The sequence below is a fragment of the Aythya ferina genome (assembly GCF_964211825.1).
Source record: "Aythya ferina genome assembly, chromosome: 1".
NCBI lineage: Eukaryota > Metazoa > Chordata > Aves > Anseriformes > Anatidae > Aythya > Aythya ferina.
In genome coordinates, this window is record NC_140296.1 from 23282039 (window position 1) to 23309634 (window position 27596).

The 27596-nt window shown below is 38.0% G+C and overlaps 1 protein-coding gene across 6 annotated transcripts in view; it reads left to right on the forward strand.

Moving 5' to 3' along the window:
* FRY (FRY microtubule binding protein) overlaps positions 1-27596 on the forward strand; it is a 239526-nt gene that overhangs the window by 86617 nt on the left and 125313 nt on the right. For 5 of the 6 annotated variants that reach the window (XM_084527716.1, XM_084527717.1, XM_084527715.1 and 2 more), the window contains one exon: positions 14378-14577. In XM_084527716.1, the coding sequence (XP_084383842.1) occupies positions 14458-14577 (120 nt within the window). In that variant the 5' untranslated portion in view covers positions 14378-14457. Of the gene's footprint in view, positions 1-10933; positions 11187-14377; positions 14578-27596 lie in introns of those variants that run through there. The other variant, XM_084527713.1, reaches the window with a different exon arrangement.

Here is a 27596-nt window from a genome sequence, read left to right on the forward strand (position 1 = left end):
TAGTTTAAGCAAGATATACTAAAGAACAGGGGGTGTTTAACTGCTTACGTCAGTGGAATTAGAGTTAGACTGATTTAATGTGTATTTTTTAAAAGCCCACGTACCCTAGTTTTAAATTATTGCATTATAGTATTCCACACAAAGTTTTAGACCATGGTTTTGTGTGTGTTTTTTTTTTCAGGAAAAGGACATTATCTTTGATTTGTCTTTACAGAACCATAAAATCAAAATACAATATACAGTTTTATATAAAATATATTTAGATATATAATTTGTCAATTCTTATTCCTGATGTTTGCAGTTTCACCTGTTGTGACTCACTTCCATGACATCGTCTTTCCTGCAGTATTGAGTAGAAGATTACCCTTTTGACTTTCAGCGTTTCAGGATGCTTGTCCAGCCTTATCTTTAAAGACAGATTTTGAATTAATTAATTAAACGAAATTAAAACTAATTTTAAATTAATTTTGTTGCATTTACTATAGAGTTAGTTGCCAAGGAATAGCTTATTTGTTTGCTTCTTTCTATGTCCTTCTGTCAGTAAAGGCAAAGTAAATGAGAAGAGTTTATATCTGCTGAGTGACTAAGGCGGCCATTTGAATCCAAATTCCTCTGTGGGCTGGAAAACAGGCATATAAATTTTGGTAGATAAACAAAAAATATTGAGCTAGTGTATGTACTTGAGATACATCTGAGACCTGTCTAAACATGTGAACCACGTAATCGTGTTTCTTTAAATAGTGACTTTTCATTCTCTGTCATCCTTCATATCTGATGTCCAAGTGCTGATTTGTCCGGTAGCAAAAATCTAACAAAGTGGACCCATGCACAAAGTGCCAAGTCCCAGGGTTTTTGTTGTGCTTTCACCTAAGTGGGCAGTAGGAGCCAGTTAGGCTGGGTCTGGCTGCAGGAAAAGGATCCACCCGTGTGGTTTTCCTTAACTGCCTAGTATACATGAGGGTTAATTTTAATATATCCAGGCTCTTTAAAATAATCTGCTTCAGTGTCATCCTTTCACATTTTCATTCATTCTCTTTAAAAATGCTAAGAAAATAACTTGCAACAAATGTTATTGTTGTAAATGCAGCATTTACTGCTGGTTAAAATGAAGAGAATAACATTTATTGGTGCAAGTGAACATTCACTTTGTTGGTCATCATCCTGGAATCTTCTTATCTCATGTGAAAGACTGATTTAGTTTGGATTAGTAGCTTGATCCTGGTTGGCCTGGACTTGGTACATAAAAAGCATAATGTTCACTTAATAGCTTTCAAAAACTCCTGTATATTTTTTTACATGTTGTGCTCCTGTTACTTAGTGGAAGCTAATATTGCAAGAATACACTGTACTGAATCAGAAATCTGTTATATAAAAACCAGTAAACAACCAAATTAATAAGAAGAGGAGTTGCTTTTCTGCTCTGCTTTGTACACCTGAAGTGGTCCAAGCATGTGATGCCCTTGTAAGGATGCATTACAGGAGGTGTTGGGTCTGGCAGTGCTGGATCCTGTTCTGAGCTATCGTTTGGATTGTGTTTCTGGTTTCTGTTCCATGTGTCAGATTTAAGCGCCCAACTGCTCAACTGACTTGAGAAATGAGTGAAAGTGTCTTGGAGAAGCTCAGTCCCCACCATGGAGATGGCTAACTGAGAAGGCAGAGAACATAGTGAAATGTTCTGTGCCTCTTCTTGTGTCTATATGGAAAGAAGTGTCAATGGCAATGTTTTAAATTCCTAATTTATTAAAAGCCTTATGCACCATTTCAGGTACTTGAGGTTCGTGCTTCATATAATTTTGTATATGCTTTCTTACTGACACACGAACAAAGCCGTTCATTATCATTGGGTTGCCATGGAGTACTGATCACATGGATCTGGGAATAACAACCCATTATGCTAATATAGCTTGTCATTGTGTTTGATGCAAACTGATGTCCCATAACAACATCTGATGTTTGTAACTAATAGAATTTACAGTAAGATCACGGTTTATGAAACAGCATTGCCAAACATTGTCTACCCTCATTCCTCTGAAAGATGTTTTCGATTCTACTCGTATTTACAAAACTATTTATGTATTTTGGGGGTGGAATACCTAATTCTGTAATGCATACAGCATCCCCACAGGCTTCCTTGTACACCCAAGTATGAAACAACTTTTAATTCAGTATTCTATAGAAGGAATGGTGCTTCAATCTTTATATTCATTCAGCTTCATTTAGTAGCAGATGACCAGGCATCTGTGGGTGATCTGTCACCTTTGTTATAGACAAAGAGGTGCCTTTAGTCTCAGGATGATCCATCTTCATGTGCATGTGAACTTGCTGTCAGTGATGGCATTTCAGCCATAATCCTTTTATGTTCGACAGACATCCACTCAGTCCATGGAATATGGTTGGAATATACATGTAGAGCACAGAGCTCTCTCTTCAGAGATCTTCACTTTTCTATATAAGCCTTTTCTTATGGCAAACAGTTTTACATGGTTTTCACTTCTAGTTATAAGGCAATAGTTAAAATGATTCTGGCAATATACTTTCTCATTTGACTTTTTCTTCTTAAAATATTCCCTGAAAATTAAACCATCCGGTAAGTTGCCTCTATTTTCATATTCCCCTGAGGTCTATTATACAGAATAACCCTTAAATCAGGTTCAGTTTTGCCAAAGTGTGTTTGGCATGGTAGGAAATTATTACCTGTATCTCACAGATAATCTGATCACACAAGTTATATCTGTACCTGGATGTACAAAGAGAAATCCAGTACCGACAGGCACTCAGACTTCTGTTTCTTTATATTTTGTGGATTGGAGAGGAATCCTTCTTAGAACATCTGTATCTTCCTTTTACCAATGAAAGATTGTTCTCAGTGATATTTTTTCTACTAATGTATTCAACGAGTCATAAATTATACAACCAGAAAAACCATTGTGTCATCCAATCTGTTCCTCTCATAGAGCAGGCTTTATGGCTTCTCTGAATTAATTTCTGTCTGAGCTAAAGCACATCTTCCAAAAAAAAAAAAAATCTTAATTTAAAATTTCCACTAATGGAGGAATCAGCCTTAATAGCATTTCTGTAGTTAATTTCCTTCCCTTTGTGTTAACTTCTTTAATGCATTTGTCTAGTTTAAAATTCCAGCCATTGGATATTACTGAACGAAGGGCTGTCTGTTAGCAAATTTCTGTTCATCATATTTGTGCTTTGCAGGCATGGAAGTCGTCTCACCTCATATGTAGGCATCTTTGGTGTTTATATTGCATCTGACATAGTCAAACTAGGCTTTCCCGATAGCCATGGGACAGACGTACGCACTTTCAGGGTGCGGTTCGGGTGAGCTGTTTAGACGTTTTTATTAGGATGTAATGAATCACGCCCTGGAAGTGCCTGATGGCTTGTATTGTATAAAAAGGCGTTTTTGGTCGAGTGGCTCAATGTGTTCGCGAAAATCAGGGCATTAAAGAAGATGATTAAGTGACACTGTAACTTTCTCATGGTCAACTAATCTAAGCTTTAAGACAAGTTTTCCGGTCATTAATTACAGTTGCCTTTCCTGATTGTCCTCTAGTTCATCAGCATCTTTCTTGAGTTGCAGACACCAGAATGGGGCTGAGCATCCAGCAGTAGTTGCAAAGACAGTGGCAGTGCAGCAGTGGAGTTTTCCTGTTTTTGCTTTTGTTTATCCTGCTTGAAAAGGCTCTCCATAGCTCTTCAGGTCTCAAGAATAGCAGCCTGTTTTCAGCACATTAGTCATCCTGGTCTCAGGCCTTTTTTCATAATCAGTGCTTTCCAGGAATAGAAAGCCTTATTCTGTCCCTGTGGCATGTAGGCTTTGTTTCGGGATATGCAATTCTGTATCAGTTAGTATTAATATCTCATATACTGTTTGCTTCTATTCAGTTTTCAAAGTGCTATTCAAATTAGATGACCATTTTGCTATTTTTTCTATCTACTACTGTTGTGTTTTGCCTGTGAACTTTATAGAAATATACTTTTTTGTTTCTTTTATGTCATTAATAGTAAGGTTAATTGGTACAGGACTGAGAACTGATCTCTGTAACTCCACTGGATGAATTACGATGCGATTCTCTCAACCAATGCTGAGGATTAGCTGATATCTGTCTTTTAATCAATTCTTGTTGTAATACATTGATTTCTTGGTTCTCGTTTTACAATTTGGTAAGGTACAAATACAATTGCCAAACAGAAATACAAAACTACACTTTTAACTTTCTTAACCAAGTTTGCAATCCTAAAAAGATAGCTAGTTTAATAAAATCTACCTTCCATAAACCTATGCTTATGGCATTGTATTTTAATACTTCAGTTCTTTATTAATCAAATCCAGCCATTCCTGAATGAACATCAGGCTCTCTGTGTTGCAGTTGCCTGTATTGACCTTGCTGATACTTTAAAAAAACTGATACAATATTAGTTTTGTTCCTACCCTCTGGAATATTGAATATCCATTTGAATATCACATAAAAGGAATATTTTCTTGTTTTCAGAAGTCATTAGGCTCTTCAGTTTTTCTAAGGAATTACTCTGCTTTCTCAATGCGTCAGCTGTTTGAGTATTTGGAAAATCTGCTAATAATCCTAGGATCCTTTCTTTATTTTCAGAGCTGACTGATGCAGAGTTCATGTATGTAGGTGCACGTTCCTCTCCTTTGACTACAGGAAAACCTAAATGAGTAGTTCAGATGTAAGTGTGATGCTCCTGGCTTTCTTAGGGAGAACAGGGAACTCCATCCACAGTCTTCTGGCATCACAGAGTCACCAGGCCTGTGCAGGAGCAGATGAAATGTTCATCCCAGTTTGTGTCAGCTGGGGCCTTCCCTCACCATTTCTTCACTGATTTGGGGGCACTGGGGTGTGTGAGCAGGTGAAACACTAAACAACAACTTAATAACATATTTCTGGCAGTAACTTATTTCATTTAGACATTTCAATATGTGGAAGGAGTTTTCTGTCATGGCCCACTGGCAAGCAGGAGAGCAGCACCCTGTCCGTGTTGTGCTGGGTGTTCGCAGCTGTGCAGTCATGCATACGTGCCCTCAACGGCAACTAAATCCTATTTGCTTCATTGATTTGCTCAAGTCAAAGCCTTTCACTAAGCAGCTGTAGTTGAGCTAAACTTCTAAAAACCTTCCTTGAGCGAACGTGAATGGTAAAATCATTTATTTCCTGCCATTTTTGTATTTTGAAGTCAAATGAGAAATACCAATGTTCCATAGTCCGAGTCTAGCCTTGGAGGCTAAGAAACAAGGGATCTCAACTTTCAAAGAAAGAGCTGTTAATATAATGTTAACGAAGAGTTATTAGATACTACTACAGCATCATAGTGTTGTGTGGCTAATAAAAGATGACACATTGTGTGTTGAGTTTTCTGCAAGCTAAGAGGCCAAATAGTGTTTAATTCAATATAGAAGACAGCCAATGTTGTGAGCGTGCTGCTGCAGCCAGTAGTACGTAATGACAGTAATGATTCAATCAAAGATAAAGTAGGGGATTGGTAATGATAATTATTAATCCAGATTTTGGCTGCAAAACTTTTTCTCTCATTTTTCTTTGTATAGACGTTATTTTGTGTGCTTCTCTGTAGAGGGGAATGTGAATGGGTTTGTCTGATGTATTCTCATGCTAGTGTTTATTCACAAAAATCTCTCCTGTGTTTTCATTACAGAAAGATTCATGAAATTTTGTAAAAGTCTTCTTGGTCTGCGAAGGTTTAGCTTGCCAGTTTACAGTGCCAGCTCACGGCTTGGCTCACTCCTGGTATTGTGCCATTTTTCACCCACGCAATCAAGGATGTGAATCCTAGCCAGCAGCAGCTGAAATGTAGTGTGATGCAGTTTGGTCTGTACAAGAAACTCATGAAGAATTTACAGACTAGGAGTGACAGCCATCTCCTATAACCTTGGATGCTTATCTTCTTTGTCAGTTCTCCCTCAGTAATCGCTGGCAAGTGGTAGGCACCTCTAGAAAGTGAATTTATTCTGTCTTAAGCTAAGAATCTAAGCAGGATTTGATGAATCACCTCAAACCATTAGTCTCTCTTAACTTACTCTACCTGGAGCCTGAATTGCCAGGTTACATTCAGTATTTAGCTTGTAGGTGGCTAAATTTGAACTTTTCCCTAAAAGGCAGCTATAGAGTAAATGAGATTCATCAGGAAATGAGGTCAAGGAAGTGACTACAGTTTTAAAGATTTTTCTTCAATGTAGTTCTACATTTTGAAACCTAATTTAAAGATGACTTGGTATTTTTTAGAGCATGAAATAAGCAACACCCTTTAGGAAATCAACTTTTAGCCATTGAGCAGTGTGAGATGGATCAGCAGGACTGTTCAGGACATGCAGTTTCAGATGGAATGCTAATGTTTGGACAAGTGATTTATGAAAAACTTGGGTTTTCATACACATGTGTACACTGTACAGAACCTATATCATCCAGAACCAATAAGCTGTTTTCATTCTAGTGAAACACATGAGTTTTTATCAGCACAAACCAACATTTTTGTGTGTGGTTTGGGAGAGGAATTGTGGACTAGCAGACAACAAAAATTCAGGGGAGGTTCTGGTTCTAGCATCTGAGGTAGCTATTTAGATTGAAATAGGACTTGGATACAGTAATATTTAATATCTTTCTGTAGTAAAAAATGAACAGTTTAATTATCTTTTTAAAAATCCATCTTGTCCAGACTCTCACAATTTTATTGTAAAACATTTAAGGAGAGAAAGAAAGGTATACATTCTCTCTCTCTCCAAGAGAAAATATGTAGGGACGGAAGAAGCAGGTCACATCCTTCCTGTTTGCTGATCCCTCTTTTGGAAGTAACTATTCCTTCTTTTTTGGACTCTTTTAGCCTTGTGCTTCCTCGGCACTTTTCCAAGTTCCCTAAAAATAATTCTTCTGCTAACACCCATCAACCACAAAATGACAGGAGTATCTTCATCTCCCTGTCTCTGAAAAGGAACGCAAACCCAACAAAACATCTATCTAAAAAACTTATAGGAAGCTATTTTCAGATTCAACAAAACCAAAGTAGAGCACATAAAATCATTTAAAAGTATATGACATTGTTATTTAAAATAAAATGCTTTTTAAGCAGTATACATGCTTTTTAAGCAGTATCCCACAGAAATTCTGGCAGAATTTCAGAAATACCATCTTTTTTTGTTTTAATTGTTTTAAAATCAATTAGTTTACTCATCTGAAAATGATGACATGTATATATCTTTCCACCCTTATTTTAAAATAAGGTTTTTACTTTTGGAATAACTGTCAAAGATAACAAAGCATTTGAAGTCACACAGGAAAGTCACCAGGATTTTGAAAGCATATATTAAGCTGAAGTCAGCCTTCAAAGAGGCAGTGTGTCCTTACTGTATAAAAAAAAACACAAACTGAAAATATTTATGTTTGTTCTGGAACCCATCAGAGGCCATAAATATATTTCCTTCAGTGAGAAATCACCCCCAGATGGAACACTCAAATGGCGATTGAAAAACGCTTTGGGACTGCACACAAGATTTCCCATGTCATTTAGCTTTTTTATTCTTTGCTCTTAAAATCAATCAAGCAAATTCTAAAAATGATTCTCTCTGTCACATGCCTGGACTCCCACATATCTTCAGCACATGTGCTGTAGTGTTATGTAAATAAGGAAACAAAATTCTGGAAGAAAAGGATCAGGAAAAGAAATGGTGAGCAAAGAGAAGGGGCTTTCTTGCCTCATTCAGATGCCTTGCAGAGATCTGAGATAAGAACCTAGGGAACGTCATTAAGCTGCACAACCCCTGGCCTGTAACTAGGGAGAAAGGGAAAAGTCTACGTCTCGTATCTTGGTTAGCAGGAGTTGTGCCAAGTCAGTGAAAAGGCCTTTAGAAAGGGGGTGGACATATTCAACAGGATTTCCTGTATGTGAGTTTGTTTTGGCAGTTGCCATTCATAAGTCCCCTGATACAGAGATACAGCGTCTTGCAAGGGGAGAAAACATGTGCCACCCACCGCTTTCTTCTAAGGGGTCTCATGTCAATTGCCCGTCTCTTGCACAGAATTTCAATGTTTGTCTTCACATTACAAACCTTACCACCTATTTGCCAGCCATGGGGACATGAGAGCCAGAAGGCTGCTGCTAGCTAGGAAAGCCAAGCCACTTCTAGCCTTTCCCTGGTGCCAAGCTGAGCTCCATCCTTAGCTTCAAAGCTAACAGGTGCTTTACCACACTCATCCATCTCAAACAGGACATCACAGTGTGCAAGGGCTGTTCTAATATCTCCCTCCTTGAGCTTGGGCAAAGATATCTGTGTTAAACTGGTTATTTCTTAATGGTGTTCGTCTCAGAAGATGGCTGCTTCATCTCTGAGTTGAATGAGTGTTTGACCTCTTTGGAAAAAGCACCCACAGAAAAAAGCATTCCCTACAAATGGTATTTTAGTGTCCATCAGGCCTACTGGGAGGCCATGTACTTGTTTTCAAGGATGTTGCATTTTGGTTCTAGCCTACAAAGGTTTCATTCTGCTGATCAGTGTCCAGCCCTGTATTCAGGTTTACTACAAAATGTTTGCCTGGCTGCACTAGTTAATTTGTCTCTCATTTTCTAGCTTTGCTGTTCCTTGTGTCTGCATGGAGTTTACACTCTCTTGTTGTGGTAACAGGAATAGAAAATTTGGAGAAGGATTGCCCAACCAAGTCTACAGGAGGCTGTAGACTGTCTTCTGTAGTTTAACACATATTCTGAATTAACATATCTAAACTTGACAACAGCATTTCTCACAAAGTCTTCAGGCAGAAATAATTTAAAAGGTTGTTCTTAATCTCAGTTACATTTGTTACCAAGTTCTGGAATGCCTTTATCACTGAAAATATCTCCTTCCTTTCTCTTCCCCCATGCCATTCTACACAAATGACTCTCCCGAGACACATCTCTGCACATTTTAAAGAAACGGAGGAATCTGAAATTTATGAATTATCATTTTCTCCCTTACAGTTTCAGCATCATTGAGTATGTTGAGAATAGCCATCCGGAAGAACTTAGGTCATCTCTCACAACCTTTTTGGAAATCCTCCCAAATCTGTTATTTCTTTCAGACTTGTTTTCAGAATCAGACGTTTCACTCTAGAGTCTTGAACCTCTTTTACACGCCTACTTGCTGACCCCACAGCCTCTTCCATTTTATCTTCTAGTCTGGGTAGTAACACCTCTGACACAGTGATTCACAAGCTATACTCTTCTTTTGGGCTGGAATAGTAAAGAAGAGCAATGTAGACGAAAATCAAAAGTGATTCCTCTTATTAATCCAGAAGTGATTTGGTGATGAAGTCCATCTAGCGCTGTCAAAAAAGACAGTTGTCCTCAAGCAAAGCCTTAAGTAGCCGAGGATTTAATAAACTGCAGAGTAAATATACTCTTTTTCAGATGCTTCTTCCCTCCTCTCAACTGCATACTTACCAAAATGTAATTAACCTAATTATAAAAAAGAATAACTGTGTGCCTTATAATAGCCTCTGAGGTCCATATAAAAGCTGCTGTGTGAATCTGCCGTAAGCAATAGCATTGTAGACATAGCTTTCCTTCTTTAGTGCTGGAAACCATTTACACTTCCAGCTGTAGTGGGCTGGCTTGCGTTCTCCTCAGGATGGGGAGATCTGTAATGACTCCTTGAGTATGTATGTCCCAGACAGAGAACATTACCTGTGGAACTTGGATGCTACACTTAACTGAATTTACTGCTGCAAACCTTCCTCTGTTTTAATAAAAAAAAAGAAAAAAATAAAGAGTAAACAAAGTATGTAGGCAAATATTTGTATTGTGTGAAGTTGATTTCCCTGTGAAAATGAAGGCCAGCACCTGCACCACCATAGCACTCACTTTTAATTTCCAAATAGTCTGTATGTGAGACTCACTTGTGCACTGAATCCCTTCTAGTTCTTCGTTTCCTGAGTGTAAATCCCTCTAAGAGAGGATCAGAAACACTAAAATAGTAGTATCAGTTGCTTATTCTGAAGTCTTGTACTTTAGGTAAGTTCATTCCCTATCATACATATTGCAAGTCATAAATACTGTGTTTTATTGGTTATCTATAATTATTTTTGTTAAAATATGCCAAAGAATTACGAAAACAAAGCTGATATTAAAATAGTACTACTGCTGCATCTTACTGTTATGTTGGAATAACACATTATCCTTGGGAATCTTATTGTTTCTGTTGCTAAGACAGAAATGGATCTGCTAGACCATTGGTTTGCTTTTTTCAGCAAATGTTTCCCTTGAATTTTATTCTCTTTTCCTGTCAAGCTCACACTAATCTGGGAAAGTTCTCCTTCAAAGGGCAAACAAGGCACCTTTTGCTAACCTTGGCACTGTGTACTGTATCCTTGGAAATTAAATTCCTGACGGTTTGGTTAATAATGTGTTTTGTTTTGGTTTTCTATTATTTTAATGGCAGCTTTAAAACAAAGCAAATTTTTTAAGACTTATTTCAACAGATGTATAATTATCCGTAAGGATATGTGGTTTGTCACTGACTCTTGGCATGGGAAAAGAATAGATACTGCCTTGTTTTTATCTCAAGGAATTCAAACTGTATGTACTGTTGGCCAAAGGACCTTAGTTACAAAACAAAACCCATCCTGTGTTGTTTCTCTGCTTTGCTTTTCTATACTAATTGCTTTCAGCTTGAATTGTATGATAATTCATGTATTTGATATGTGTGGTTTGTTTATGCTGAGCTCCATTATCCTGTCTCATGTTCTTGGAGTGCCTGAAGTAGTTTCACTAATCTGTCAGCATAGTATGTACTTGTGGATAAATATAGACGTGCAGCCACTCTGTGAGTGGTCATCATCATATGCTGAAGCTAAAAATTACCCCTTTGGTTATGGAAATGCTGATCTGATCCGGAGGCCTGCTCTAGCTCACACATTGTAGGTCTTCAGCACTTGTCTATTAAAAAAACAAAAAACTAAAAGCTAAAAGCAATATCTGCCTCAACGCTGGAAAAATTATAGTGAAGTGTTGAAACAGGATTATGAAGCGACTAACTTCCTTTTTGATTTTAGTTAGAAAAGGATTCGGACTTTTCTAACTTAAGGATTGGAGCATTTCAGGTATTCGCAGGCTCATGGATATTACAGTAGCATGTTGGAGAAAATCCAGTGTGATCAGCTTTATAAAGGGGCTCGGTAGGTACAAAAATGCTGAAAATACGTGTTTTGGTTTGTGTTATGAGTCTGTTTGTTGTTGCTAAAGTGGAAATTTGACACGGTTAACTAAAAGAATGCCATCTGTTTCTTCTGCTTAAAGATACTGAAAACTCAGTAGCTGTTTGGCTGAAGTTTATCCAGTGCAGTGCAGACTCTCAGCTTCTGTGTTATGATCTTTCTGTTGTTTTCCTTAGAGCTTTAAGACAAATACCTGCAACATAAATCATAGCAGAGACTCTGGGGAAATAGTTGAATTTTGTACTCATCCCCATGATCACTTTAGTGACTCTGTGCGTGTGTATTCAAACTATTGTGCTTTTTTACAACTATTTCTAGGATCAGGGAAACAATCAATAAATGGAAAAAAAAATAGCAGTGATTTTAGTTCAGTAGTCCATTCTGTGGCAATAGTACGTGGTTGTGGTGGTAGGGGCTTCTGATATTGCTTTGTTATTTCCATATTTCCTTCTTGTTTTTAAAAGCTTTCAGATGCATAGCATTGAGAAAATATTATGGTCATAGCCTCAACTAAATGAAAATGTCTTGTAGGAAAAGCAGAGAGTATTTTTGAGGTGCAGTTTATTAGATACAGCAGAAAATAAGGAATATATCCTGGTAACAAGAAAATGGGTTGTTTGAGAGAAGTAGCTCTCAGACAGAATTGCACCCAAAACGGTGCAGACATTTTACAGCTGATCAAGCATAGTTAATCTTTTTTTTTTTTTTTTTTTTTTTTTCCAGATTTTCCTAGGATAGGAGCTTTAAATATGTATACAACTTTCTAAAATTGACTGACAGATTCCCTGCTGTGGCAGGGCCCTCAGGCATCAGGGCTGCTTTAGTCTCCTGCTTTTTGCGTGGGAATCACTATTCATTCTTCTTGGGAATAAGCTTCTTTTCTCTGGGTGAAATGTTTAATTTATCTCGGTACTTGTGTGCTGACCAGCACCCCACAGTGTGTTAGGAGTTCAGACGAAATGTTTCAGTGGTCCATTCTGATCATCCTCTGTGTAGGGGAATGTTATTATTTTGAAACGATGTAGTAAAAACTTAATTTGTCAATGAAGGCAGCATTTAGAATTAAGTATAATCCCCTCCTTCCACCCCAACCCTGCCTTATGTCTTCTGCATAAACCCATGCAAATTTTATGTGGTGATTTTGCACATAAAAATTATGCCTTTTATTTAATGAGGAAGTGGTTCAGCAGCAGAGATGGCAAAAAATTTGTAAGGCTCACATTATAATGTACAAACATGAAGTGGCCAATCATGGATGACTTACTGCAACTATTTTGTAAGTTTTGAGTCCTTGATTTCCAGTTTCATGCCTCACAGGCAGTTCATTTTCTTTAAACGAACTTTGTAGGGCTCTCAATCTAGGAGAAAGAACTAAATTCAGTTAAAGCATCAGTATAGAGGTCAGTGATTGTTTAGTCGCTGGGATAGATTTTTGCAATGCAAATATCAAGCATATGCAAATGCTTGAGATAATGAAACTGAAAAGATGTATTAGAAAGCCAGACTTGTGTCACAAGCCATTGTTAAGAGGCTTCCTAGTGAGAATGACTATGTGGGTTTAAATCCCAGTGTCTCCAGGTTTCTGTTCATACACGGAATGATTGAAGGCAAGGATTGCAGCTCTCAGGCTGTGTGATTAGGGCTTCTTTAACTTCATGAATTTCATTAGGACATGAGGCATGAATGACCCACACCCTTCCTCCTTCCTTCTGTCCCTCCTGGGAGTCCCTTCCAGGTAAATTTTGAAGTTAGTGGCTAATTTAAAGCACAACTCCCTGAGGAACAGAAGTCAGGTTTGCATTTTATTGGATTCCCTCAGAGCCTTTGCAGAGGACGTCTGAGATGGCGGCAGGTGAGCGCTGAGGCCTGGTGGCTTCAGTTGGGCCTGCCCGGGCCTGGGGGCAGAACCACGGGTAGCCCAGGGCTGGCTGTGGGGAGCTGGGGATAACGGCCTGGGGGAGGCCAAAAAAGTTAGGAAATAAAACATTTTTCCCAACTGAGCACTTGGTGATCGAACCAACTGAGTGGATAGGTGTGAGCCGATCAAAGCCATGCGTTTGATACATGTCTTAATGATCGTGAATGTACCGTCTGCCTCCTTTCTAAAGCTGTTAGGGGAGAAATTTCCATCACCTAGCAGATTTGATAGTCCCTATAAATTTGCATCTGATCATTTGCATCCCACTGTCCCCATAGCTGGATTTCACCAGAGTCTAGGTGATGTTAGGGCTTACCTTCTTCTCTGGTGTCTCAGTTTTCGTTTCTTTGAAGTAGGTTATTGTTCAGAACAATGTATTTTTAGAAGCAATTTTGTATAATCTAAATGAACAGGCTTTCTGTATAGTTTGTCTTATGCAAAAATCAATGCCAGCAAAACTCAGTAATTATGTCTTTGCCTTCAAAAATCAACTGAAACGTTTTAGGTAACAGAGCTAGCTGAGTGGAAGAAGTGTGCTGTACTGGGGAGTGATGGCATAACCTGGCAATTGGGAGAGTTATTTTGAAGTAAAGTATTGGTGTGTTACATTTGCAGAATAACAGCTATGTGAACAAAGCACTTCTATCTTGCATTATAGTCATATCAGACTTTTAAACTTTGATTTTCTAAAGGAAAATATCTTCTCTTTTACCCAATGCACCTATTTTATTTTTCAGTGTGTTAATTTAGGGTCTAATTCTGCCATATCTTGAATGCTATCAAATGATAATGTAGTCGTTGGATTGTGTTGTTGTGTTGTTTTTTTTTGTTGTTGTTTTTTTCAGCAATGTTCAAGTGTTTAGGAAAGATCTAAAGCCTCAATACTAAGTTTGTCATTTGACAGTTGAGTTACAGATCTGGCCTAGATGATAAAGGATAGGAAATGCAGATGCTGTTCCAAGAATTAGGTGTCAGCAGATCTTACCGTGTGAAAAGAAGAGGATTGACTGTGCAGTGCATAGTTTTACATAAGACTTTGTCTTTGATTTCTTCTGCCAGTCTATATTACGTAAATTTTACCTCTAAGATGGAAATTTTATTCATGTATTACATGTTTCTTATATTAATAAATAGTTTCCAGCTTTGCTTTGCCAGTGTAGTCAGCCATTGGGTTAACCAGAAAAGTTAAGAAATGTTGAATTACCCAAGTAAATGCATCTCTTCTACCTTTCAGCTTCTCCAGTTGGTAACGGATATATCAAGCCACCTGTCCCACCTGTTTCTGGTACACAGAGAGAAAAAGGACCTCCAGCCATGTTGCCTATCAGCATTGACCCAGACAGTAAGCCAGGCGAATATGTCCTGAAGAGCTTGTTTGTTAACTTCACTACTCAGGCTGAACGCAAGATTCGCATCATCATGGCAGAACCTCTTGTAAGTAAATGGAAATTCTAAGTATATACATAATTTACTTTGAATTTATTTTTAAAATCAGGCCTGTATGTCACACAACATGGAATGTTTTGCTTGTAATCTGTGTTAAAGTTCGACAGTGTTTCCCAAACAGTAAGATACACTACTGTGGTGATCAGAAGGACAGAGTTATGCAAAAGGGGTGACATTTTTGCTTGCAATAAGGGCATGTGCTAATGTGATTGAGAGGCAGAAGGGGTTTCAGGCAACGTAGGTTTCACAGCTGGGAGAGAGGTCACTTGAGTCAAAATAGATTAGAAAAAGCTGAAATACGATTAAAAATTTGTAAGAACATTACTGATTTTCGACTAAAACATGGAAGTGAATAGCACTGCTGCTTCCTGTTTTAGTTCTGACAGTCTTGGGTTTCATAATCTAACAAAGTGTTATAGCACCTATTTTCCATATATGAAAAAACACTCAGCATTTGAAAAAAGAGCTACATTACAATGTCTTACACAGGCAGTGAAAGAACCAACATTATTCATGAGTTGTAAGGACTTTTTTTAACATCTTAAAATATTTTTTCTATAAAGCACAGTATTGACCTATAATAAGACCTATTTCATGTCTGGATAAAATTAAGATTGTCTTGATTCTGATGACACCTGTCTAGCTTTATGTTTTGATTCAGATCCAGAAGCATTTGTTACTTGTTAAGGCTTTCCAGACTTTCTTCTGAAACATTAGGTGGATGCAAGATGAGAGAAATATTATGTATAATTTGGAAATAACACAAAAATGCTAATAGAAAGGAATATTTTGACAAAGATCCATTTTTTCTTCTTTCATGAGAAAATCATAAAAAGTAGAATAAAGAAATGGACAGTCATGGCCCAGGCCCTTCAGGGGAAAAAAAAAAGTGCCAGCAGCTATTTAGTATCATTCAGTCTTTGTGTGACACACAATGAAGATGTTTAAAATTTTAAGACAGAATGCATTGTGAAATTACATACAAGATCCAGAAAACAACAACATGACCAGACAACATGACTGAGAGCGTCATTTCCTTGGGGCGCCTCTGTTACTCATAAACACTTATCTCTGCATTTGCATGTAATATTTCAGGCACAGATATTAAACGATGACCCTGATTGATTCCCATTTCACATTGTGTTAAGATGATTTAGACTTGCTGTGTTTTGATACAGGTTGTTTTTTTGTTTTGTTTTGTTTTGTTTTTGTCTCTTTGTGAAACTATGAATATCTGAATGTTGGTCTTTATTCCAGGGATTGTTCAGTGAAGCTTTATTTAGCAAATTCATTGTAGAATGTAAAAATGTGACAGAGGACTAGAATTTCACCTTCTTGTTGTCAACAATTTTGGTGCATATTTCTAACAGGGGTCTAACTGTGAGACACTAACAATAATTCAATGTCGTATTCACATCTTATTAATATTAATAGGACTTATAAGCCATGACATGCTGCTATTTGAGAGTGACTGTGACAAATGTACAAGTAGGTTTTCATAGACATTCAGTCAAAATGATCTTGAACTAATTAGGTTGTAATATATGAAATGACAGGGAAAATGGCAAAAATTATTCTAGAAAAGTGGCTAAGAAGTTCATTTCACCCTTTTTGTGGGGTAGCTGTTGGATATCTTGCTGCTTTGTTCCCACATTTCTACTCCTTCAACAAAAATTTTGACGAGGAGGTTCAAGAGATCTGCAAAACAAAGATTATAAATCGGTGATGCAGAGACACCCTTCACCTTTTTTCCCAATAGGTAGTCAATTGTGAATTCTTTGAAGATTCTGTTCTAATTAAACTCCAATGTACTTCAAAGAAAATCAAACTTGAAAAGTACTCTAGCAATGAGATATTTCTAGTCTGAATTCTCTAAGTCATTACAAGATATGACAGTTTAATTTTATAATGAGTGATGAATACTTAAGATATCTTTTAGAGAAGCTAAAATGATCGGTATATATAATTGCTTTTTCCTCCCTTTTATCATGAAGTCTATCTCAGATTCAAGTTCTGAAGTTTCTACAGGATTAAATTAAAAACTTACTGATACATTTTTTTGCCTAAATTTTTCTTTCCATGCACAGGTTTTGCCTAATTATCCTTTCTGATTATTGTTGTCTCTGTGAATTTTTCTCTCTCAGTTTCTTCGACCTGTTTGATATATCCATCTCTTTCTTTTGTGATGTACACAGAACCCAACTGTAAATTACAGTTTTCTGACAACTATGGTGGAAAATCAAATTCGTTTGCTGCCAAGAGTAGCAGATGCTAGCAAGGCATAAAAGATGCTTGCTGTTTTCTAGGGCAGCAGTGAAGGGCACTCCACCCAGTCCTTCCTGCAGCCTCATGAAATCTCGGCTGGGACAGCAAGATTCCAGCAGCAGGGAAGGTACAGGGCAATGTCACCTATTCCTCCTGCTGCCTTGGCTGTCAGCAGAGTGTGATTTGACATTTTGGTAACTGGACCTGGCAGCGATTATCATAAAAAATGCACTCCCCAGTTAATATGTTTTCTAGGCATAAATCTAATGTTAACTAACAAGTTAGAAATGAAACCTTTTGTTATCAGATGTGAATTTTTACTTTATTGGGAAAATATTTAATTTGAAATTTCAGGAGAAATTTTTCACCTTTTTAGGGTGTCTGAAATAAAAAAAAAACATTTCAGTAATTACTGTAAGTTCACAAGTATGTCACTAATTTTTAATGGTTAAACTACTATACCCAGATTGTCAAGTTATATTAGTCCAAGTTAAAGGTATTTGACAGCAGAATTAATTAAAAGGGATTTTCCAGTTTATACAATTAAATTCAAAGCAATGAAATGAAAGTCTTCTTGATAACCTTTAATAATCCCAATATTTTTCTGTAAATAATTTTTTATAACAAATATTAATCCTTATTTCTGTAGGCCATTTTTCACAGCTGACTGCATTTGCATATACATTTTTATCAGTTTATATTATAAATCTTTTTTGCATTGCTTCATTTACAAACACAATTTGATATTTTAGTGCAATAGATTTTTTGCGAGTGGTGGTGACCTTATAATGAAGCAAAAATAAAGAAGCCAAGGAAATATTTTTGCTGGTTCCAATGATAAAATGTGTTTATGTATCATAATGCTGTAAGAAAAAAAGAAACCAACAGAGAAAATAGTTTCCTTTTTAGGAGTGTTGATTATCACTTAGGGTAATAATTCATCCTGTGCATACTGATCAGGCTAATCTTTAAATACGGCTTTCAGCATTACTTACACACAGCTGTAGGCATTGATAAAACATAGTGAGCTACAGGCATTGACAGTGGTTAATGGTTAATTTAGCTGTTGGTAAACTTTCATTATGCTTTTCTCCTGCAAGCATCTTCTTTTACTGAGCTTGTCTAAATTCAGGAACTCTCTATCTGATTACTGAACTGAAGAACAGAATTTATTTATTACAGGGTTAGGACTATCAACATATGCATGTATTCTGCCAAAAACCTTCTCCTTTTATTAGCTAGGTTTATCTGGCCTTTGGAAAAAAAAAAATGAAGGCAGCACTGTGGTTGATGCAAGTGTATTTATTACTTCCATTTCACTAGAAGCTCAAAAACATTAAAATATAGACCTATATCAAAACAGGGCTGGTGATAACAGCCAAGCAGGTGGTTAGAAAGACTTCAAAAGGGTAAGAAAAATGCAAGTAATTTTGCAAAGATATAAAAAGTTTGTTGGCTTTATGCAAAGGTTGACCAGCCAACATGTATAGTGTCATGGCTGTCTGATTAGCTTTAATCTAGGCTTAACTGTCTCTAGGCATTGCAGAAGAAATATGCTAAGGACTGATTTTGTAGAAAATGAAGTAAAAGCTTTTAAGGTTTTTGAGGACTGGATGGTGATAACTAGTAAGACTTAAGTAGGCTGTAATAACATCAAGCAAATTTGGCACGTAGCTCTAATGTAGAATTTTCTGTTTTACATGGACTAAAATTCCAGCTGCATCACGAGGCATGACTCCTTTGTGCTCATTAATGATGAGACACATTAGCATTACGCATTTTTTACATTTGAAACCCTCATGAATAGTTTGGCCAACACAGATGTATGGGCAACTTCATATGAATAACCTTTTGCAGGTATATGTTGAAAATGCTGTTCTCTTTGCACTTATAATAAGTATCCCCCTTAGGACCTTGTAAATGGTACTACAAACATGACAGATGCCTATTGTCATCCAGCCCTTTTCATATCAGTGTTGTTTTGTATCACTCAAGGATTCTGTCATTCATAATTAATGGAATTATTTTATTCCACTACGGTTTGTAGTACTCAAGATTCTGTAAAACGTATGTGGGAAGTCCATCCAAACCCTGACAAGTTCATAGTTCGTAATATAATGTCATAATTCTGTATCTATCATAACTGTCTTTTTTCTACTGAACTTTCCATTTAGAATTTGTCTTAATAAATATTAGTGGATTCGTTCTTTTAGATCCAGGACATTAAGAGTAATTATCTATTCTTTCAATAATTGTCTGTGAAGAACTTAAGACAATTCTTTAGAAATTCTGCCTTATTTTATTGTATTGTGCTGACCTCTCTCCAGTTCATAATAAAGTCAAAGCACCCACACATCATCTTACTTTAACTAGCCAACATATAGCCTGCATACAGCATCATTATTGCAAGGAGAACTAAGATCTGTTACGGTGGATTCATTAAGACGCTTGTTGAACGGAGCAGATCTATGTCTGTCAGTCACCATCCTCAGGAGGATGCCCTATCTACTATTGCTCCCAGCAGCTGTCATCTCAGCAGGGTTTCTTAGCTGCAGGTCATTGGCTGACTGTATCACAGGTCATTTTTTTTAGACTAACACTTGGTCTCAGTATTTTATTCAATTTCCAGACATATCAAAGTACTAAGTTTGTTGTTTTGCGTGGGTGGTCCCCTTGGGTTTGTTTCTCTTCACTCAGCCTTTCCAGCAGCTAACTTATGTTTCAAGAAATCAACTCAGCATAACCATGGTCTCGTCACCCCTCTCCCCTTCTTCACTGATTGAATTTTCTTGGAACTTCAGTGGATTTTGAAGTACAGTATGGTCTTCCCAAACTCTCCTTTACACACTGAAGCTCTGCCGGTGATAATGAAGTGCAAGCTGAGCCAAATCAGCTTGCCCTTTCCTCCAGAAGAGAGAGGCACCTGAACCCAGGAGGTATTATCTATGAAACCAGCAGGTTCTTCCCATTTACCCAAAAGATGTAAAAGCGGAAAAGTATAGAGGAATGAAGCTATTATACTGAAGATAGGGATCATCTATAGCAAAGAAAATCCAGTATCGTAAAGGGCTTTTTCTTACTCTTTCACTCACCACCTCAGGAAAAAATATGCCCCTCTATTTATCTTGATGCATATTGCAGGCTGAGACCTGTAGCAGAAGCCCAGCACCGAACAGTGTAGAGCAGTAGTCCTAGGGTCTTGAACCTCAGGACAGTTACCTCCCTGAAAGACCTGGAAAGGTTTGTATGATTGAAGCAGTGACCACAGATGAGATATCTTCTCTGTAGTTTGGAAGGACATGCTGTAAAATTAAAACACAGGAATTGAGACAAAGCACGTGAAGGACAGCTGGGGAAAGAATTAGAGGAAGAGACAAATGTAGGGGTTAGTAAGTAATCAAGTGAGTTCAGGAGAATGGAGAGAGGGGTCAGATTCCAGCTGCCATATGAGACTGGGAGGAAAGTTCATATCATTTTAGCAAACAGGAAGGAAAAGGACACATTTTTGTATAGCCATTGGAATGTGCATTTGCAGTGATATACAGGTCCGTGAAAACACCCGTACATTTTAGAGCCAGGCAATATCAACAGGAGTTTTCTCTGAGTTTCCACAGCTGGGCACAAGGGCAAAATAATGTTAGAGGCTTCAGATCTCTTTCCAACTGCAGACCTTTCCAGGATGCTCACTGTCCCTGGGCCTCGCTTGTGCACGGATATAGTTGGAGGATAGTCAGTGGTGCATGTGATGGTTCAAATCGCTAAGAGGATTTAATGTTGGAAGACAGAGATTCAATCCAAGGTCACTGGGGCTGTCACACTGTACCACATGTTGGCTGACGCTTGCAATTATAGCAGAGAACCTGCCACGTGCCCCTAAGCACGTTTTTGTATCATTTAAGGATATTGGTTATTGCCACTGTCCAGAAAGTGGCAGGTGTGTTACAGTCATCTCAGAACAGCCTTGTAGCTGGTCTGCTGCCCCTTGTCCCGTCACTACAGGTAAAAAGTCCTTCTCCTTCTTGTAAGTCCCCGTTGTATATTGAAAGGCTGCAGCAAGATGGCCCAGAGCCGTCTCATCTCTAGACTGAACAGTGCCAACTCTCTCAAACTTCCTTCATAGCAGCGGTGCTCCAGCCCTCTTATAATTTTTGTGGCCCTTCTCTGGACCTGCTCTATCTGGATTAGCTGTTAGTAGGATACTCTGGATGTCTGCATCCAGCCCAGCATTCTGCATATTACTGTTTTACATTCTAGGAGAGGTCTAGTTCCGATCCAGTTTTCATTTCCAAGGCTTACAAATATAAGAAGGAGGCTTGCCCACTGCTTGGAACATAGAGATCACCCAATTCCCTGTATCTTTGCTCTCCTTGTTGGCAGTAGATGTGCCTGAAGTGAGGACGGCACATTTGTGCTAATTAGAATGTGATGAGCTCAACAGGGAAGATGCACATCCACCATTCAGCATAGGGGAAAAAAAAAACATACACACAAAGCTTCTCATATTTGTCTACAGTGTTCTTCTTGCATAGCAGAAATAACTTTGCTCGTCATAAATCAGATGGGGTAAAACTCTTCACATATGGGTTAATTTCTCTGTGTAGGGAATAAAGATGTATCAAATGACTGGGTGCAAGCTCAGGGAAGAGCATCCTCTCACCTTCTTAGCCAGCTCTGAGAAGTAATGTCAAAGATAGAAAGGAGGGAACGGTACTGCTCAAGTTACATGCTTTTGACTGCAGTGACTTCGTCTTCTAGATCTATTTACCTTTCCACTGGATCTTTCAGTGTTTCTGTGTCACAGATGTCTGCTGTCTAACCAACCTCCATTTTATAAAAGTGATTATTATATTCATCCACCTGATTTTTTAAAAATACATATATTGGCTGAGGAAAAGTGCCTAGCCACATTGGTAAAGAGCTGAAACAGAACACTGAATAAAATTTTGTTGCAAAGGTCTTATAGTGGATCTGAAAGTCCAGATCTCTGTATTATGCTGTTCTTAGTGTGTGAAAGATAAGTTACTTACAAATTCCTGTATCGAATGATTTTTCAGAGCATCACGTCCATTTTCCAGAACATTACGTTCAATTTTCAGAGCATCCAGTCCCAAGGGCTCAGAGGCAAAAGATCTCAGAGTCTCATTCTTCATTTCATGAGCCACTCTTGATTGAAGCCTTATAAAATATCACTGTGGGTTTTTTTTTGAGTATGTCTGCAGAAGGCCTTCTTCATGGCTTCATGTTGACGGAATGGTGGAAATCCGTATTTATTTTGATAGCTTTTGAGAAATAATTACTGTATATCTTGCTTACCTTGAAGAAAATGCATCATACAGGGATTTGTGTCTTGCTGTAGTCAGGCTTTGAGATGTAATAGCTTCGGGTTTTCCAGCTCCCCAACAGTTCATTACTGCTGCTTCCTGTACCAGGCCTTTCTCATTTCATGACTATCATTTAGTTAGTTTAGCAAGGACTGACTTAAAATGTTTTTTTGCTTGGTTGGTTGTTTTTTGTATATTCAAATCGTCAATCAAACATCAGTTAAGCTGATAACTGTTTTAGGAGTGTAGATCACTGTGGTAGGTGGAGTAACTAAAATCAAAGAAAAACAAGGGAAAGTATTATGATATTAGCCCAGGTTTTATAACTTGCAGGTGTTCAGATAGAGGATTTTGATGTGATCATGGGTTCACTAAGCTACAATTTTAAAAAAACATTCCTCTTCACACAAAACTCTTAAAATAAGCAGGCAATAAAACTTTGTTTCTTGACTGTGCTAGAGGTTAGCTCAAATTTCAATGAAGTCATCATTTGCACTCTTTTAAATTTTCCTAATAAAAAAAAGGTATGCATTTAAAGTATTTCTTTCAGAACTAGTCCATTGGTAGTCATCAGTGTATTGGGGCTCAAAATACCTTTTAAGAGGATACTTTTCCTTCCTACGTACAAGAAAGCATCTTACTTAGCAACAGAAAAATATTAGAGAAAATACCAATGCTGGCAGCAGTAGGTTAGTTTGGTTTTGTTGGTGGTTTTTGGTTTTGAGTGTGTTTTTTTTTCAGTTACCTGAATGTACCTGTAACAGCACTTAACCTCTATTTAAAGTTAGTGACCCTTTATTATCAACACTGAGTTGAGGGCATGTCTGGGATATTTTTTACTGATCAGGTAAGAATGTCAGTGCTCTTGAGTTGTTTGAGCAAGATAAGTGAAAGGGAAAAAAAAAAACCTTTTTTTTTTTTTTTTAAAGTTCCATATTATTTGGGGAAAGTTATAGTGCTAGTAATTGAACTGAAGTTTCCTTACACGTTTTTGTCTTCAGCAGTGAGGAGGTAGTGGGCACAGCCTTTTCCATGTGAACAAAACAGAAGAGCTGTTACAAAGCGCAGTTGCATGAAGAAATTACTCAGGCTGGCTTCATGACTAATTCTGAGCCTGTCTTCATGCACCTTTCATTATTTTTGTGTAATTTCTAAAAATAATTGTTTTTCATCTGACATTGCTAAAACAAAATTTTGGGGAGATATGTAATACTTTTACATATATTAGTGGCAATAGCTGCTTGAAATAAAGTTTTTCTCCATATGAAATACCGAGTATACTTAGCATTGCTTTTGTACTTAATCTTCAAAAGTTACATAAAATTCATCAGTGTTTTCTTTTACATTTTCAGCGTTCATAATACAGTTTTATGCAGAGTTACGATGTTTTCTTGACTGTATTACCATTCTTTTTTGATTAAGTTTGTGTTTAGAATTTGCTTTTGGTGTATGCCTAGGATTTCAAAGGTTGATAAAGGAAGTACCCCATAACATTTATTTCACTGTCTGTGTACCACGATCACTGACACAGCCTCGTACAAGAAGTATCTGGTAGGTAATTAATGCTGAGCAGAGCAACAAGGGAAATCAGAGATTCTGGTGTCATCCACTGAACTGGCAATTTGTATTTTTATGTACGATGACCTGCTGACGTGCAGAGAACCCTTGTGAAAACACAGGACACTAATTGCCTGTTTGGTGGGAGCTCCAGGTGGGTGACATTTGGGAGACTATCAGAGTAAACAGATTTTGAGTCGAAAAGCTTGCCTCTCTTAATTGCTTAGGTATAAATTAACTAGGCTCCTAGGGCCAGAGGGTTTTCCAAATAGTAAAAAGGTAAAATTAGAGATGAAATTCTTTCAAGTGAAATTTAGAACTATTTTCAGTTCAACAGCATAATTTAAGGGATCATAGACCGCTCTATGCATTTTTGAGAGGGCAAAACAGGAGGAAAAGCCTCACATTCATCTGCATGACATTGCTCAGAGGAGGCTCAGCAGTGAGCAGACGAGGGAGGAGGCAGGAGCACGCCACCAGAAACACGGGCAGGGACCAGACAAACAAAACTCCCCTTTAGAGGCAGCTGGCTGGGAGGTCAGCTCAGCCCTGTGTCACAGCTCTGTCCAGAGGGTAGGTGCTCCTCTGTGGGATGATGGTTTGCGTGCCCAGCCTGCAGAGGCAAGCTGACACCATGGCATTTTCCCCCTGCGTGATCCAGAGAATAGTTTACACGCCACCTGAGCACGAGATTGACAGCGATATGTTTGCTGATCTTTCTATGTACAAAACAACCAATGGCAAAATGACAAATTTGGCGTGTTTGATCCGGCTCCGTTTGGAGCAGACCTTTGTCTCTGAGATGCTGGCCACCGGCCTTTCTTGCCGAAAAGAATATATGACAAGGATGCGCAGTTTCTGTCAGGGCTTTTGTGATCATTCATCATAAGCAGAAAAGAATTATGCTTGGGTTTGTTTTTTTTTTTTTGGTACTTAAGATAGTGCTTACATGTATGTTATATATATACTAGGTCTAGTTGTGGGATGTGGTCTATGTCTACTCCATTTTACAACTAAAGGTCCAATCTTCTGCGGTTTCCTTTTGTTAACTCTTCCATCCCAGCAGAGTGGAGTATGGATGAGTTTTGTCAGTTAGTAATGCAATACACAGGTATACTTCAGTAGGAATAATGTGCCTAATAGTTGCTGAGGTTAGAAATAACTTGAAGTGGCATTATATGTCATTATAACACAGAGACACAGTAAAGGTTAATAGACACTACAACATCATTTTGTTTTCATGTTTCCCTGAACATTCAGTTCTGTGACAGGTGGCCCAGAAAAAGCTATTCCTGTGTAAATGTACCCAATTATATTTGTGTAGCATCCCTGAAGAAGCATTAATGTATGAACCATTACAAGTAGCTGATACCTGTAGAGAAATGTTTAACTGTGACCATGTGAATAGTCACAGTAAATATATATAATAAAAAAAATATATATATAATAAAATATAATTTGCCATTGCATATTCAACATATTCTGTTTTATTAGATTCTAATAACGTTGTAGCAATGAGGCAGAGAAAGAACCTCGTTTTTAGGTGAGTGTTTTGTTCTGCAAGCGTTGTTGATGCAGAAAGTTCAGATGCTATTTATTGAAAAAATATGTTTTCAAATATTAAAGGAAAAAAATGTCTTTGCTGATCTTTGCTTCTTATCTCTGATGCTTGTTCTTATCACGGGAGTTGCCAGTGTGAACAAATACAGAGTGTACAATTGAAGGCAGCACATCAAACAAGAAATAAGGATGTTTAATTTAGTGATTAAAAGTGGGAATGTTGTTATTGAAACTCCATTCTTCTGATTTTTCTGATGTTTTTTATAGCCTAGAAAGCTATAGTTTCTTTCAGATTAATCAAAACTTTCTTTATTCATATTTTGTGGTTGTAGGCTTTGGCTCCAAATTCAGCCTACCTATTCATCCCAAGATCTGGAAGACATTTCTGTAGGATGTATTACAGCTACTGAGACTCAGAGTCAACTCACCATATAAAAGGGCCTCTTTGCCATTTGTGAATTGGGTGGGCAAGAAAATAAATAAAAATAAAATAGTGCCTTGAGGCTGGAAAACATTTTCAGGATTTTTTAAAAACTTTTAAGTAAGTGTATCTCCAGGATAAATAGAGTGCTGTGGAAACATTTACTCATAGGCAATTTCACTTTATTAAGCTTCTTAACCATGTCTTTGCTGGCCTTGAAGCTTTGGTATATAATGAAAATGTCTACCGTGAATTATAAAAATATTTTACATAGTAACTGGAACAGAAGTGATGATGAAAACACTGCGTAAAATGAAGTGGTAGGATTTATAAGGGTATTACAAGTTGTTTACAGCAGATGAGAAGAAGAGGCATACTGCATAGAAAAAAAAAATGCTGTTTTCAAAGGACACTTGAAGCACCTGCACGTAGTTGAGGTAAGGCTGAGCAGGAAGGCTGTTCCAGATAGCAAGAAACCTCCTTCCTGCCTGCTGGTATTCAATGCTAGGACAGTGGTGTTCGCGGCTTTGTGCGGTCAGCGTGGGGCCAGCTGGGTCCCCGAGCAGGGATGAGGAAGAGGCAGAGACAGCTGCAGCAGCAGCTGCCTGGCAAGAGCATGAAGAAAGGGGAAGAGACAAGAACAGCAGGATGGGATGAAGGGCAGAAAAAGCCTCACACCGGAGATGTTGGGAAGTTAGAGCAGCAGAACCGTTCTTGGCTTCCTACTGGGTGTCCTTGGCCCATCTCTGTCCCAGGGCTGCCTTCTGGTTGCACAGCCTGGGAGCTGTTCCTTCGGGTGAATGTGCCACAGTTCAGGAAGCCTTGGTGTAATGGCCTGTAGGAGAGCAAGAAATGAGTTACGTTGCCTTTCTTAAAAGGACGGTTCTTCACAAACTGAGAGGCACCACCCTGGGGAACTGAAGTATCCGTGATTTGTCTGTGCTTCAGGCAGCAGATGACTAGGACATTTTCAGGATTGCAGCTCCAGACCTAGGTTCCCAGGGCAGGTTTTGTATTTTTGAACTGTGGCCACCTTACAAACAAGCATGTAATGAGGAATCCCACACTTCATTTCTGCCTGAAACACTGAAAGTGTTTCTGCAGGATTTTCGATTCTGCTTTGCAAGCCAAGCATTGCAGCATCAGGCAGCGTAACACAGAGCTTCTGGATGCCAAAGTCTAGAAGCTATTGCAACAGGCATTAGGAAACTTCTCTGCAGTAACATAGGACTTCTGTAACAGAATCAGAAAACTAGAAATTGAGAAAAAAAAAAGTTACAGTCTTCTCTAAACTGCAACAATTCTCCAGACATTGGTTGGTACAGGACCCATGAAAGCTTAAGAACATTTTTCCTTTTAAATAATCTGAACAATCATTTTGACAGATGATCTACTTTCCGTTTCAGTGAGTAGTGGACAAAAGAAGTATTATCCACCCATGAGACAGACCTCAGTAGACCAGCACTGAGTTACTTGATTGAGGGGGAGGACAGTGGACTGGTTTCATGTGTCTGTAACTGGGCTATGAGATCTGCCTGTCTGTTCGTTACCAATAATCCATCATAGAGTTCTAATTACCAGGTGTTGTGCCATTAATGTAGCCTGAAGAAATTACTTTATACATTAGAGACAACAATGAAAGATATTGATGACTGTCCTGGATAAATCAGTGACTCAGTAGAAAAAATGTTGTTGATTTTTCTATTTGGTAAGTAGTCAGGGGATACTGCAGTCACCCTGCAGCCAGCCTCCTTGCCAGCTGGCATTAAGTGTATCAGCATAATTAATTTCAAAATCAGTCAGCACACTACACTAGACAACATTTTCTCCAAAGAGCAACGTTAAATAATAGAAATCTTTTGGACTGCCTCAAGTCTTTCCAT